At 42.2% G+C, this 16,666-nt stretch overlaps 1 protein-coding gene across 1 annotated transcript in view; it reads right to left on the bottom strand.

Moving 5' to 3' along the window:
• Positions 1-366: 366 nt before the first annotated feature.
• luzp1 (leucine zipper protein 1) overlaps positions 367-16,666 on the bottom strand; it is a 46,391-nt gene continuing 30,091 nt past the window's right edge. The window contains exons 3-8 of the mRNA XM_086094260.1: positions 15,485-15,828; positions 13,164-15,390; positions 11,934-12,517; positions 11,696-11,857; positions 4,759-4,979; positions 367-3,682 (exon numbers count right to left, since the gene is read on the bottom strand). Coding sequence (XP_085950386.1) covers positions 4,779-4,979; positions 11,696-11,857; positions 11,934-12,517; positions 13,164-15,390; positions 15,485-15,607 — 3,297 coding nt within the window. The 5' untranslated portion in view covers positions 15,608-15,828 and the 3' untranslated portion in view covers positions 367-3,682; positions 4,759-4,778. The remainder of the gene's footprint in view (positions 3,683-4,758; positions 4,980-11,695; positions 11,858-11,933; positions 12,518-13,163; positions 15,391-15,484; positions 15,829-16,666) is intronic.

Below are 16,666 nucleotides of genomic sequence, written 5' to 3'. Positions count from 1 at the left end.
CCTTCACACGATTACTCATCTTAAAAATGTGAACATAATGCTTTAAATCATTTCTTTTTTAAATTAAATATACTTTAAACGAACATCTTTAGCAGATAATGCACGAAACGTCAAACAAAAATGACAAGACGATACAGCAATTTCAGTTTAACTTTGACGCATGACTGATAATGCACACTGCGTGTAACCTACTATAATCATCAGGAGTGTAACCATAAAAATGCTAAATGCACAACCTGTAGGAGTATAAAAAGCACACCTGCATTGGACACAAGTCAACCGCTGACTTTTTGCATTCCGCAACCAAAAACCCGCCGACGAAAGCGAAAACAAAAAGGTATTAAAAAGCAAGAGATTTGCTCCGAGTCAGCGTGTTACAAATGTGTTGCTTTTTATTATTTTTTATTAGAATACATATGGTCTGCTGTACAGTTGGCAGCTTACCTACATGCCACAGGAGAGTTAAAACATGCACAATGGATTAAGTCTAAAATGTGAACAAAAAAAAAAAAAAAAAAGTCTTAAGCAGCCACCTTCCTCCCCGCTTCCGTAGCTCATACAAACTCATAAAAGCCTTTTTATTGTGATTACATGTTTATGTCTGCACACGACGTGAATTTACACAAATAATAAAAACCTCACAACACCCCCCCCCCCCCCGGTTTGATTGATGGTACGGTCCTAAAGTTCCTATTTGTGTGCACGCTTCTTTCTTTGGCACAACAAACAGCAGAAGACGTACAAACCCTGAAGATAACGGCAAAATAAATGGGACGTCCCCTCCCCCACAGGTTGCGAGAAATGTACTTAAACAACAAACACACACGCAAAAAAAAAAAAAAAAAAAAACTCTCCAGGAGTGTGTCATAACAACAAAAAATATATATATCGTTCTTAAAACCAAGATAGACAAATATATTCCATTAATAAGGCCCACTTTACAAAATTACACGATTTTTTTACCTTAAATAAACTCTATAAGCTTCCAAAATAAGACGTTTTTTTTTCTTCTTCTATCAAAGAAATACAATGGAGATCCAGTAGGACTACAAAGATGGCGGAATGATTTTGGCACAGGCTAAAATGGAGGGGGGCCTACACGTCATTCCACATAGAACCCCTCAGGTGCGTCAATCTGGCGACGTAAAAGCAAACAGGTACACAAAGCAGGTTTTGACCAGCAAAAAAAAAACAAAAAACAAAAAAAGGATTGGGGGAGGGAGGAGTGGAGTATAATCCACTGCAGGTTTTTAAAAGTTAAGTGCTGGTTAAGTGCAGATTACAGTCTACCCAGTAACACCATGACCCGCCAAGACCAATGGAGAGGATGGAAAGTCAAATTGTAAAAAAAAAAAGTCTGTACAAATTCCAGGAGATCATTTCTGGATCAACACTAACTGCGCAGTGGACAAAATGTGGACATTGGACTGACTTTCTGAACTCTTGTTGGCAAACAAGCGCAAGATTTATTTTGACTAATCCCCCCAAATATAACATACGAGGGCACCAGTGCCAGCATTTGTCAGGACGGCGTTGCTAGTTTTTGGAAGAACGGCGGATAGAGGTCTGAAAACACAAAACCAACTATTTCAAAATCCGGACCAAACCATATCATGTTTTTAGACAGGTGGCTGGAGTTTCGAAAACAAGAATAATGGGAGATTCTTCACGAGAATCTTGCTAGCAGATAAAGTTTCACAACCCAACAGTGGGGGGTCTTCGGGACGCTAATTTATTGAGCTAAGCTAATTTATCAAGCTAAGCAAAACAGGTGGGAATCACCAGGTTGCCATTTAAATAAACCCTCCAGTGATGTCACACACTCCAGATCTAAAACCCGTCAACATTAGCATTAGCACGTTATCGACACCGCGAAAGAAAGCGGACACCCTCGTCCGGTCGACCCTCATCTGGCCGTCCGACACATTTAGACGACGAGATTAGACGCAGCCGAGAACTTTAACCTTTGCGTTTGTCACGATCCAGTGACGGGTTCTCGGGGTCCGGTTTAAGCGAACAAGCTTCGCCTTCCAGGAATCTGAGATGGGAAAACCTCGAAAGGAAAATGAGGAGAAAATGTCTTAGGGTTTGGATTTTCCTTGATCCCGCTACAATTCCTGGTGGCAAATTGAAAGGGAATTCTGGGCTTTCTCGCTTCTAACTAGGAACACTTTAATGACCGCTTAGCATGACTGCTCAAGCACAAAATAGAAAGTAAACTAAACTGGCGATTGGTCCGTTACGGGGATCAAACAAGGTTTCTAGTTCCTGATTCATACCCTGGCCCCCCAAAAATTATATTGAATTTTTGGTTTGATGAGGGAGTAATTTCTCTGTTATATATTTAAAAAAAAAAGTATTTATACCCAATTTTGAAGCAATTTACCTGTTAAGAATTCTTCATTTTGTTTACGCTGTTACTTGTATCTTGTTTCGAAACGAATGCTTTTATTTTGAAAGGCCGCTCCGTATTTCCGCTTCCTGTTTCCAGTCCTACGTTCGTCTTTCAGCTCGCAGCGTGCAGTAGTATTAAATGACGAAGTGAGTGTCTATTCTGATTCGTTCCAACTCAAATTCATGCCGCTACGTTCTTATCTGCGCTTAGTCAGAAACTATGAGTGTCAATGTCTCTTAAATGTTCGTTTTTTTGGCTGATGTTTGCAAAGGATACTGCTAACTTTTATTTTACAACATTCAGATCACTTGAGAAAGGCTACGAAGACGGCATTCCTATACATCCACATCCATTTTTTTTCTTTCCATCAAATTTCACTTGTGTGAATAAAATGTGCCCGATTGCGCCCCATTCACCAATGATGTGCAAAGTAGTGTCTGCCAGGATGCGACATCTCTCAAACGCATTAATGATAGCAGTCGCCTGTTAAAAAGATGATAAAGCACCATGGGAAATCCAGTATATGAATAATAATTAAAAAAAAAAAAGAAGAAGAAAGATTTCCCCCCTACATTGCAGTTAAATGAGGAAGTGGAAAGGAAAAATGATAACACAACAGGAAGCGAATTACATGTGTGTAATCGTGACCAAGCACAAAAACGGTCCCAGTTGTTCTAGTACAAATATTTTGAAATATGAGAATTTCGCAGTTGCATATGAAACTTTTTAGCCTTTATATGAGTTCTTCTGAAGTTTTTACACTTCAACAACAAATCATATTCTCATATTTAATAGCTTGTCGGTCCCCCCAGTGTGTCCATGTGTATGATGGCATGCTTCCGAACATGCCAATGGTCTCTTCCAATAGTCCAATACTCCAATAGTTTTTTTTCGGAACTGAGTAATTCGCTTCCTGTTTTTGGTCACACTGAAAGTCAGCAACCTTAGTCAAGTATCAGCATGACGCAGCAGTTTGTTGTGAGATGACGTGACGGGACTGGTGCGGTCCTCGCAGGAGCCTCTCTCTCCTTTGTCATGACTACAAGGTGACTATAATACATCCAACCGGGCAGAAGAGGATATACGTGCGGTGGCGGGCGAGGTCCTCCGTCCCTCCACGATGGTCCAGGCAGGAGAGGAAGAAGAGATGTTTGCGTCTCAATGTGCATTCGAGGTCACAGGTCACAGTGACGTTTGTCTCTCTTGTTTTTTATTTGTATTTTTTTTGCTTGTTCTAGAAGCTGCAGTGTGCTGGAGATGGTGGTGCATGATCCCTACGTTGGATATCTGTTGGGGGGGGAAGTCAGAAAAGATTTACAGGGGATTTTTTTTAAAATGACATTTTCCCTTATTTTGGTCCAACCCTTCAAAGTTGAAAAAAAAAAAAGTAACTTGAGTATAAAACAAAACAAAAATGACAACCAGCTTCAACTCTTCCGCCTGCCCAAATCCAATTTTCAGCCCAACTTGCTGGGTCAAAAAAAATAAACAAATAAATAAATATATATATATATAATTTCTTCCACCACGCTTCTACTTTGCTCCACTTTTCTTCCCTTATCTAAGATCTCAGGGCGATTATTTAGCCATTTCTGTCCTGTCTCCCTCTGTTGGCCACTGTTTTTCATGTTTCTTGGACTGGTTGAACCTGTTAAGTGAAATTTCGCTGCTCTGTACCAGGGTTATTTATTTATTTATTTATTGAGTAAAAAAATAACTAAAACTCAAAAAACAATTTCGTTAACGAAATAAAAAAAAATGAAAACTAACTGAAACTACATTTTATGTTTACAAAACTATAATTATAGCGAAAATGTCCTTTGTTTTAGTCTTTGGTAATTAATTTAATGCATGAACCTTTGGGGATGATTTTAAATGTGATTTTAAGTCAATTTATTTCACCGGAATAAGGACATTTGAAAGTGTCACACAGAAGTGATGTCATCTAGGAGCAGCCAATAGGAAAGCACCTTCAGATGACGTCGCTCCGAGGCGATAACGAAATGCAACGCTAGGTAAGAAATTAGTTACTTTTCTCATTTTACCATGGTCTTTATTAAATATTGCGCACAAGCAGAGGTGGCAAATTCAGGTCCAGAAAGTACAAACCCTGCCATAGTTTGGCTTTAACCCCAGGTGCTAGCTAGCTAGCTAGCTAGTTCCCTGGCTAGCTCCCATAGTGCTCGTTTACCTGCTACGGAGCTAGCTAGCTAGCATAAATGGCTAAAGCCAAACTGTGGCAGGGTTTTTACTTTCTAGACCTGGATTTGCCACCTCTGCACAAAAGTAGTACACATAAAAAAAAAGAGAGAAAAGTACTGGGTTAGGAGAACAACCCAGCGTTTTTGCCAAACTCTTCTTACCTGCCTTCCCTCAGGTTGCGTTAATGATGTTCAGCCTGGCGATGGGTCCACAACCGGCTCCCTGTGCCGCTCTTTCCTGACGTTTGACCCCGACCGGACCACTGCTCCCCTCTGGAAGACACCCCCGTCGTCTTGGCCGTCCGATCGTTGGAGCTTCCCAGGGGGACGGAGTTTGTGGCGGAGAGGTGCGGTTTCCATGAGACACGGTCGGCATTTGAACCCTGGGCAAAAATATGTGTCATCATTATTCACAAATCTGTTTAGAACTGTGGGGACATCCACTTGTTTGCAACATGGCCCTGGTTTATCTCTTATACATTGCTGCCACCTGCTGGCCGTTTTTGAAATGACTACCATTGCTTCACCCGTTCTCTGCAGTTCAGAGGCTGCATCAAAGCCTATTGTATGCTCTAGCATAAAAAAACAATATCATCTTTGGGACACTTAAAACATTTCAAATAGAAGGTATTTATTAATTTTTGGGAGCAAATTAGTTAATTAAGAAAAATAAAAGTCAGTGAAAATAGGTGAGGAAATGAGTAAAAACTAGTGCTGTCACTATCTAATATTGTTATAATCGATTAATCGGTCGATTATTCAGTCGACTAATCATCGATTAATTAAAATTTTGCAATAAAGTGTTTTACAAGAGCATTTTCCCCCTGATTACTGTTTATTAACCAGCTCTAGTAAAAAGTACCTCTAAAATCAAACAATCCTAAATTACTTGTCCCATAAGGAATCAAATGGAAATATAAATCAAACTGCCATCATTATAAGGTACAGCGAACCACAGGCGAAAATCCACAATTGACGACCACATGAAAAAATATATTGTGACACAAACCTCTACTTTGAATTTTTTGACATTTTCAGCAAATGACCTAATTATTTTTTTGTGACTTTTAAAACTGTATTTTTAATGTACAGTATTCCAACTTCTGGGATTATTGTAAAAGGTTCCACTGCCAATCATTTCCCTTGAAGTGTAGTTTGGACGTCTCTATTACACTAAGTGAGACTTTTACAGTCATTTCCAGCACTGTAATTATATTTGGTGGTTGGATTGCTCGGGAGGTTCTCTTTAACAGGCCTTCGGATTAATTGGCTTCCATTAGAGCCCCGCTGGACTGCTTGCGCTGCGTCAGACAGGAAATAAGTCACCCGCCAAGCTCGCAGAGTAGGCGTGCCGGTTGCGGTCACTTCCTGCGCTGAGTCGCTGAGGGGAGGAAACATTAGGGTGGCAAAATTCTCCTTCTATGGTCAGCAAGCTGTGAGCCAAGATGGCTTCACGCTCTTCCCCTGCCAGCAACAAGACGCTTGCAACGTTGTGTTCGGAATAATAAGCAGTGTGTTTAAAACGTCGGCCCTTGTCATAGCTGGCGAATGCAGTGGGAATGGTGAGCGGCAGAAAAAGGAATATTATATTTATATCAGCATTTTGGTTGTTACAAATGCAAATATTTACTGTATAAATTGAAAAATGCAGTAATAGTCTCAATACTTTATTTTGAAGGGAAAAAAATGCTAGAAGCAAGTGAACTGGCGTTTCACAAAGACTACCTGAGAAATAGGTTGACAATCAACAAGCTTATTTTGCCGTGATTTGAGATATTCATTTTTGGTACAGCTTCGCATCTGTGTTGCATGCAGTCAAACAACTTCTGCCGCCTGGGAAACTCCACAACAGCCCCCCCCCCCCCCCACCCACCCCCTCCCCACTTGAGCTCGGCGAGACGCATATTTTCCTTACTTTTCAATAAGTACAATAAGTCCCGTCTTCCAGAATAAATGTTCTTACAGTTCAGGCGAAAGTAAAGGAGGCTGCCGAGTGTGAGAACATGTCCACGTGTGGCTTTGAGTCAATATTTGGGTAAGAGGAACGTCAGCCCGCAATAAATGCTGTTAATGTGTCCCGGCAGAGTTCAAGCCACTGAGAACTTCTGGCGTCATCACACATAGCGGCTCCTGTTCACGTGGACGAATGCTACCAAAAGGCAAATTTCAACAGGAAATTGCGTCTGGCAACAAAGAAAACACTCAAGTCAGTCTGGCTTATTAGGCATGAACTTGACAGACTGCTCTAAATCAGGTTCGAGACCTCAAATGTGTTTTATCGGGTCAAACTTATTTCTTCTGCATTCTTTGTCATTAGCAGAGTTTGCTCTATATTATTTATTTAGTTGTTACTAACATAACTATGAGATTCCTTTTTCAAAAATCATTTCCAGTTTAACACATTTTGTAGAAACGTTATTTGGACGTACGCCGCCATTGTTCTTTACGTCGCAACGCATTCAGCGCGTAGTGACGTAGAATGGCGGCTGGCTCTCTGCCGAGCAATGTGAAACGCCTTTAAGGTCAGCCGCCTCGTAGCGTTCCTAAAGAAGCAGCACGCGATCAAGAGTTTGGATCGCCCCTTTAGGAACGCTACGAGGCGGCTTACCTTAAAGGCGTTTCACATTGCTCGGCAGAGAGCAAATCAATCTCATAGTTATGTTAGTAGTAACAACCAACCATTACAGTCTGTGTTTCTTTTAAGTCAATGCAGCCTAACTACATTTGGGAAAAATGTACAGCAAAAATGTCAAGCTCGTGTCTGTCATGTAATCTGCGCAGCCTGCAGATTTAATAAAGAAGCGTCTGCAGAACCAATTACATGCTCGCTTAAAAAAAAAAAAAGTCTGCCCTTTGTCTCACGTGCAATTTGAAAAGAAAAAGACAAACTATTCCATTGCCTCCTTCTAATACACTATATTCTAAAAATCAGGTGCCATGTTTCAGAAAATTGGTGGTCACGCTTGATTGATCCGGATGAAAGTTTACACAGAAGCGAGCTTGAACCTGTTTTTTGTGGTCGGACCGACATCGGGGTTGCTGCTCCGTCTTGCAGACGAACAGTAGACCTCGCCTCTGGTTTTAGACTCAACACGGGATGTTTTTGGTGTCTTTGTCATTAACTGTAATAACATATATCTCATTCATGTAAGTGTGATGAGGTTTCCTGATGCCTACATACATGTAAGTGAATTCATGTACTATTAAAAAGTGGAGCAATGGATTTTGTGTGCGAGTCTTGGGCAACATTAAATGGACTATTTTTGCAAAAAAAAATACAGTATAACTAGAACATTATTTATATAGCATTCATATTTTATATATATATTAAAATGCAACTAAAAGGTGCTAAACAATTAAAACATCCATAGTACAAAACTAAGTATGAAACTAAAATACAACAGCTCAAAGAAAACCATAGGTTAAAGGGGAAGTCAACATTTCTTGACATTAATCTGTTATATGTGACGTCACTAGTCTAAACATGACATTCTAATTAATATTACAGTCATAAAGCAAAATCCCAGCCATTTTTATCTATCTCAGGGGCGGCCATTTTGCCACTTGCTGTCAAGTGAAAATGACATCACAGTTGCTTAGGGCTCAGGCAACGACCAATCACGGCTCTCCTGTTTTCTGAAGCTGAGCTGTGATTGGACCTGAGACCCGAGCAACTGTGATGTCATTTTGGCCGCCTTCTGATATTGATAATTACTGATTAACTCACAATTAGACTAGTGGGGCTGCATAGAACATTATTGTCAATACTTTTTTTATGGGGGGGGGGTTGACTTCCCCTTTAAAAAGTTTGCCCAATAATCAATGACTGTGGCGGTCAGGCTGGCAACGTGTTTTCGTCTCCTCCTTAATGACTATTGATTTGTTGGCTACGTCTGCCATGCAGCAAGCCGACAGCTGCAATTTTCTTATCCCTTGGCTCTCAGACTTTTCTTAAGTCTAGAACAATAGAATTGCGCTTTTTATGCACCAATCAAGACGGTTTGGGACGCATTCATGGAGTCTACATGCAATCTCGTAAGAATACAGGCCTCCACTGGCAACCTTTGACACTGCAATCACATACTAATCCCCCCACCTCCCACTGTCCTGACTGCAGCTGTATTTATCCAAACCTCTTGGGAATGAACGCAGCACAGACCACCGAAAATGCGCCGGCGATCCAAGCCAAGCATTATTGGCCGCACTGAAAGAAAATTGAGAAAAAGACTAACGATGACCACCATTTGAACCGTGTTTTTCTTGCAGTCTGGTCAATTTGCGTCGCTAACCGCCGCTATCCAAATGAAGTGGCCACTTTTGTTGCTCCAAAAATCAGGATGAACAAGGTTCCATCAGGGCTGCGAATCAAGCAAATGGGTTTAGGAAATTCCCTAAACGCACAACTGGCTAACGAGTGAATGAAGGAGGCGGGGCAGTACATCAGGTCATTGCGGAACGACCACATCTGAGCTGCAGAACGGGAGGTGGGGGTCTTTTTTGGAAAGTGGCTCCAAGGTAACCAGCGCCAGTCAAGGACGACTGATGTTAGACGGGGTCGGGAAGAGGAGAGACAAAGTGAAAGAGAAAACATTGGCTCCCAGCTCTTACAATGCGTCTGCCAGCGTCCAACTAATGAAAGAGTTGCGGTCAAGGCCGTGGAGTGAAGATGAGGTGGACCTCGACTATGACAGAATTCCACAAATAGAGGAGTCGATTCCAGAGTGTTCTTTCCGAGGTTTGAACAGCCAATTATACGACGGCGGGTGGTAGGCGTTCCTACCGCTTCCTACCGTGCTTGACTTTATTAAGCAATTGAGGGGGGACAAGTCGCTTGGACCATTAGTTTAATCGTCTGGCTGGAGATGACAGACCCCAGCTGAGTTTCCAGGTACTGTGTGGGTTTCATTTATGCTCCCAGTACATACAGCAAAAACACCACTGCCAGCTCTGCGTCTAATCAGCCATGAATCTACATGTTTTTTCCACCAAATACAAAGTAGGAGAGTTAACTTTTTGATAACAAAAAGGATTAACGATTTTCTTATTAAAAAGGGATACTTGACTCAGAGCCATTTTCAGCAGTCATGTACAACTAATACTTTGAAAAACTATTTTCTTCCCACTTGCTGTCGACTGATGATGACATCACTTGTGCTGAGGAAGTAGGTAACAACCAATCATGGCTCACCTGTTTTCTGGGATTGGTTAGTAAACTGAGCCATGATTGGTTGTTACCTACTTCCTCAGCACATGTGATGTCATCATCAGTCGACAGCAAGTGGACTTTTTTTTTTTTTAAAGGTATTAACTGTACATGAAAAATAATAAAGTTATCAAATTCATGCTGGACAAAATATTAACTTTTTACTGCTGAAAATGGCTCAATGAGTCACGTATCCCTTAAACAAGAAGAAAAAAACATATGAATCAGAAAAAGGGTTTTGACTTCAAAGATGTGAGTACACCGAGTCTTACCGAATTGTGCCACTTTAAAATATACCGAGATTTGTATCACATCGTCTTTCACCGGAAAGATATATCTCTAAAGGAAATGCTACACTTATCGCCCAACAATTTCATTTGTATGTAAAATGACAAGAGACTCATTGAATATACCCACTTTAACTGAGCAGTACCATATTGAACTGAACCATAATCGCATTGAATTAGCTGACAAACCAGATAGCGTCATGGGTTCGATCCCAGCTCGCCCCATTAAAAAAAAAAGAAAGAAAAGTCAATCGTGGGAGCAAAAATGGTTGTCTTTGCCATTATTTATGTCTTTAGTATTGATTTATCAAGTAAGACTTCAAAAGACAATTATATATATTTTGTTTATTTTCTACCCATACAGAGGAGCGTTAAAAAAAAGTTACGTATGGCATCTTCGAATAAACTTTGAGCATCATCTGGAAAGTGTCATTTTGAATGACTGGAGGTTCAGTGAGAGGTTTTCTCGCTGACCTCTACGTTCCCACAAGGGACTACTGGCCGGATGGCGAGTAATCCCGCTTGGAGCGGAGGCCAGGTCCCTGCCATTTACAATGTGAAATATTTATTCGTTGAAAGATTTTCTCAGTTATGATCCATCTCGGCGACACTATCCATAAAAGGATAATCCTCTGCGGTAATATTTAATGAAATATTTGGACCAATGGTGATGAATGTTTCTCTTCCAGAGTACTGTATATTTATGTTTGCTTGGTATTAATTTAAACACAAGTTTCTTTTCCCAGCCCTGCCTACTTTATCAGTCTGACGGAATGACATGTTATTGTAGCCATGGAGCCCACTCGATAAGCAGTTGCTATAGCCATTAGGTAATAAATTATATAAAAATAGAAATTTGGAGTCTACAAATGCACATAATTCATCAGCCCCAAAAACATTCTTGACAATAATATGTTCTATGCAGCCTCACTAGTCTAAATTTAGTATTCTGGTTAATATTGCGTTAGTGGAATATGCGTTAAGCAGCAAAATCAGCTTCCGAAAACAAGTGAGCTGTGATTGGTCGTTGCCTAAGCCCCTGAGCAAGTGTGATGTCATCTTCTGTCGACAGCAAGTGGCAAAATGGCCGCCCCCTGAGATGGATATAAATGGCTGGATTTTGCTGCATAACTCCACAAATGTAATATTAATCAGAATGTCATTTTTAGACTAGTGAGGTCACATATAACATTGTTGTCAAGAAATGTTTATGGTTGACTTTTAATAGGCACTGAAACTAGATGCAATAGTTAGTGGAAGGAATTATGCATGCAGCACCACACAAATACAAAAAATGCAGGCATTTTTATGCCACGCATCTTGCAGGTGGCGCACATAAATACAGGAAAATTATTTCTCAAATGACTTCTCATTGAGGCTTTTCTCGCCTTCTTTTCCAGTTGTTAATAGTTTGTTCATTTCCACCCTGCGTGACTTTTCGTCCCACCCTTTACTGGTTGTGCTGTGCGGGAATGCAGGACCGAGGCCTGTTGAGTTGACATTGCAGTAGCAGAAAGTGGTGGAAACTAGGGCAACTAGCACATTGACTCTACCAGTATTTGTTATGTACTTTTTGTTGAAGCAGAATATCTAGAGTGATCAGCCGTACCTGTGGTCGTTGAGAGTAAGAGCGGCTCCAGGATTGAGAGGTGACGGGCTCATGAGGCACAGTCTTTCCCAGGGCTCCTGCTTCCACAGAGGGAGACCTGGCGTTTCTACTGCGATGGTGCGCCAAATCCTCAGCTTCTTTATCTATGGTCCGCATGTACATCTGTAACAGCACAAAGGAATCATTGCAACATCAATTACCGTCTTGTCTGAATGTTGTCATTTTTGAATTGTCTTACATTTGCAGTGGATGGCTTGGCTGCCTTTAGAGCAGAAACAATCCCGCCAGTTCTCGGTCCATGGCTCACAGAGTCCTCAGAGTCAACCGTAGTTGCCAGATAAGCCCTCCATGTTGATGCGGTTTCCGCCTCGTCGTCAGAAGCTCCCTCCGTAATCCCCCTTCCAACTCCTCTTCGTCCACCCTTCTCATCAGATGCAATGTCTTTGTTCTTCCAGGTGCTTCTCACAGTTACATTCTTTGAGTCTGGTATATTGTCTTCCTGGGAGTGTTGCGAATGACTTTGGTTTTGCAAGCTGGTCAAAGTGGTGGTGCTATTAGCGCTTTCGAAGGCCGAATCCGTGTCGTTGAGGTCAGCGGAGGTGGTTTCCGGAGACTGGTGGCTGAAGCTGCTGTGTTGGTAGGTTGTGTGCCTCATGGCTGTTTCCACTCTGGAGGTGCTGTGGAGTCTCGACTTGGATGAGGAATCATTGTGGTTATCTGCTCCAGGGTCCGGGTCCTGGCTTGACCGCATCGTGATCTCGCTCTTAGGGATGGAGATTTCATAAGGGATTGAGACGCTGCCATGGTGTTCGCTACTAGGGCCTGTCCAAAGAAAAAAAGGCATAAATAAATGAGACATTTTGTTTTGTTCCATGACCTAGCTCATAGCCCCCCCCCCCCCAAAAAAAACATATTTTTTTGTATGTATTATAAAAACTGAATAAAATTGCAGAATTAGTGGCACAAGCATGGGCCGATTACCGGTTTACCGTTGTTTTAAAAAGTCAAGGTTTCAATAACCGCTAATGCTGGCTGTCACCGGTGATGAGCTCATTTTTTCTTTTGAGGGGACTTCTAAACTGGGCACAATATGATTGGCTGGTTGCAGAGTTGAGTAAATGAGCCGCCTCTTTTGAAGTCTTTTGATGAAAACACTGCAAATATGGATACATTTTTGCTCTATCTATAATGTGAATTGTCCTAAAAATATATATAATAAAGCTTAAAAAAAAATGCAGCTAGAGGGTACTAGTTAGCCAAAGGACAACATAAATAGCTCATGGATCTAAATAGCTTAACAGTGATGGGACACTGTGACTTACCAAGAAGAATTACAATAAGACTACAATTACATAACTTTTTAATTCAACTTCAACAAAAGCCAAATAAAACACATGTGGGAATTGGGAATGTTGGAACTAAAAGCAGCAGGAATTGAATCAAGTGGTTGAAATGACGGTCAACTTACCTATGAGAAAATTACTTGTGGACGTGTGTCGTTCTTTGGCGGACAAGGGCTCACTGGATACACTGCTACTGCGGCTGCTGGTTCTGGAGGAGTTGGGGTCATTGGGATAGATTGTTATACTACTGGTCATTTTATTGGTCCTGGTCAAAATGGGTTTGGTGGATATCCTGGGTTTTCCGTTGGCAGGCAAGGGCTCTGAAATCATCATTTCTTTCTTGTCAAACTCAACAATGGCAGGTTTAATGACCGCTTTTGATCTCAGTGCCTCACGAGGACTGCAAACTCGCTGGACTTCGAGCCCAGATGAAGTGTTACCGCCTCCTTCAGCTAAATGTGCTCTGCTGTGAAGCTCTTCGTCGAATGAGCTCCTGGAGGAAGAACCCTCTGAATGAGAGTCCTTGATATGGGAATATCTTGAATATTTCGAGGTTGCAGTCCTACTGCTTGGAGTTGTAGTAGTCGTTTCAGTCACAGTCTCTGGTTCTGAGGGCCTTGAACCAGTAGACTCTGTTTCTGAAGCAGAGGAATGACCCTCAGACTCCTGGTCGTTTGGCAACAGTTGGTTGACGTTGGATCTGTACGCTTTGTAGGATCCATTTGCCTTGGACAGGCTGGAGGTGGCAGACGCAGAATGTTGAACTGGGTCTGTTGATTCCTGGTCTGAGGTGAGCTCTGTGTCCTTCTCTAGTGCAGTGGCGCTGCTCTCTGGCACAACATCCGAGTTGTTTGATTCACTATCACTGCCTCCATACACTTTAGACATTTTTTCGATTCTGCTCTTTTTGCTCTCACCATCACTCTGCCTATTAGCCATCCTCAGGGGCTTCTGGTCATTAGCTGCTGGGGGATAGCGACTAAGAACAGACACTTTCTTAATATCACTAGATGGTGTATTTAAAGAGTTATACATTGTTCCCTTGTATGCTTTTTCCTCAATTCTTCTGCCAGTCTCTTTTATTCCATTATCAGATGAAACGAGAGTATTTGGGGTTTTGGGTGTCCTCCTACTTTTGTGTGCAGGACTGGTGGCTCGGTTAAGGGACATCACGGAACTTTCCTCTGAGTTGCTGAGCTCTTTAGTTCTCAGCTTGGTTTCTCTCTTGTGCTGAGGAGAAATCTCCCTCATCCTGTGCTTAGGCGAGCTGGGCTCTGTGACAGAAGCAGCACTTCGATATTTAGGCTTCTCTTGCCTGAAACTTCCCTTCACAATCTCTTCATTCTCAGCTTTGCCATTCTCCAGGTGTTTGGCAGGGCTGTTGGGGCAGATGTTAACACTTCCGTTGCCTTGCTTATCCACATTACTCGTTCTGTGGCCTCCGATTCCACCTTTATTGCACAGCTGCGTCCTGAGCTGTTCCACCTGCTCGCTCAGTTGGCGAGCCCGGTCGCGCTCCATCTGGAACTTTTCGTGAAGCTCGCCATTTTTGGACTCTGAGCTCTTCAAGTCACCCTCCACAATCTCCAGCTGTTTGAGGCGGTTCTTAAGCCGCTCAACTTCTTGCGTCAACTCCTTTACTCTGTTGTCCTCCTCAGGTGACCCTGCAAGGCCACTGTTCTTCTGATTCTCAGATTTATTCAGCAGGCCAATGTTGTAGTCGAGGCTCTTCTTGCGTCCAGTCAAATTACTGGTGTGGATGCCTGTGGAAGACAGCTCCTCTTCAATTCTCGACCTCATGAAGTCTGCACGACCAGGATCTACAGACATGCCAAGGTGCTCCAGTTTCTCTGTGAGCTTTAGAATGAGCTTCTCGTCTTCTTTTTGTTTCTCTCGTATCCTCTTACGCTCATTCTCAAAGGTCTGGCAGAATCCCTTAAGCTTGTCAAGATCCGCCGCTAAAGTTTGCTCTGCTTTGTCCAGTTTCACCTCTGACCCCTCCATTTCTTTTAAACGTGCTTTGAGGGCTTCCAACTCGGTAGAGAGCTTCCTGGTTAGGTTCTTCTCTTCATTGAGGCTGAGGCAGAGCTGGCTACAGTCTGACTTGCTTTTCCCAAAAGCTTCTTCCAGTTTCTCCAGATCCGCCATCCTCCGCTGTAGATGTTCAATCTCTGCCTTCAGCGCCATTGTTAGGTTTTCTTCCTCTTCCAGTTTCTCTCTCACTGTACGGCAGAGGTCTTCCGCTTTGCGTACCTCCTCATCTTTACCTTGGATTTTCAGGAAGCGTTTCCTCAGGGCCTCTACATCGCCAAGTAAGGATGAATTGCTGCCTTCTGCCTGGATGATCTTGTCCTGTAGGAGAGAGTTTACCCAATGATTAATGGATTTAATTCTCTGCTGTATCTGTTCTGCAATCATCATTACTAACCAGTCAACCATTACTGACCTGAATGTCAACCAACTCGTCTTCAGACTTCTGCAGCTTGTTAGTGGCTTCCTCCAGTTCATCAAGCCGTCTGCTGAGACTTTGTAGCTTGTGCCGGAGGTGGCGATGTGTCATGTCAGACATGGCTACAAAGTAGATTTTATTGTTTCTAGTGTCTTATGTTTTTTTCCAGGTTATTTGAGCGTTTGCAGAGTTCCACATTTGTGTCAAGATCACTGTTAGACAATGGCCAACGTGAAAGTGACTCGCATCTATCTGTGATCCGTCTTGCTGCACTTTTTACAACAGCTGGTGCTTTAAGATTACGTTCCGTCAGCTTGGTGTGAAGAAGATGAATCCGTCATCTATAAAAAGGAGAGAGGAAAAATCACTTTTGTCAATGAGAGTCATTGGTAGCCTAATACAGTAACAGACACTAATAAGAGTGAGAGATAGGAGAGCTCGACCAAAAACACAATAAACGCTAATGATTTTTGCATGGACCTGCCAAGGACATAAATATAATGGAGCAAACACAATCAAAGACCTCCTGAAACAGTTAGTGGAGCAATACAGATGACATCCGCAATTTCTACCATCACCATTTATGATATTTTAATTGTGAGTGCAGTGTGTTTGCCACACACTGATAAAGTGGTTCCATTTTTTCCATTCACTGTTCACCTTGCTTTGTCCCTTTACACGGAACTGTGGTGGGAGGGTTCTCACATGTGCTCGTGTGGATGGGGGTTCGGACATGCCTATACAGGTTGCTCCCACGCAAACATGTTTGTATGCACACACGCACTCACACACACATAATCCATGTATATGACTGATGCGTATAGTAAGAATCGATGGGGATGGGTTACTAATAAGCCATGGCTTTTACCAGTCAGCCCTTCTTTCGGATGTCTATTTTGCAAATGATATGATGTGATTGATGTAACCTGTAATAATGTGCCCGAAAGGAAAAAATTAATAAAACAAAACAGTCTCTCTCTGCAGCTATCCCCAGCATTGATTTTTGCTCGCCTGTGTGTTTCTGCTGACAACGGCATTTCTCAATAACACTAGCCTTTATAACATAACCCCTATCCACTCACACACACACACACACACCCCCATTCCAACAACGTCAACATCACAGCATTCCCCCGCACTTTCCCCCAACCCATTTCCAGCTTGACGGACATTATTGAT

This window comes from Leptonotus elevatus, chromosome 14 (genome assembly GCF_054856555.1).
Source record: "Leptonotus elevatus isolate MCC_2025b chromosome 14, RoL_Lele_1.0, whole genome shotgun sequence".
Lineage (NCBI taxonomy): Eukaryota > Metazoa > Chordata > Actinopteri > Syngnathiformes > Syngnathidae > Leptonotus > Leptonotus elevatus.
Note: the sequence above shows the minus strand (reverse complement) of the source record. Positions and strands in the feature narration are given on the sequence as shown.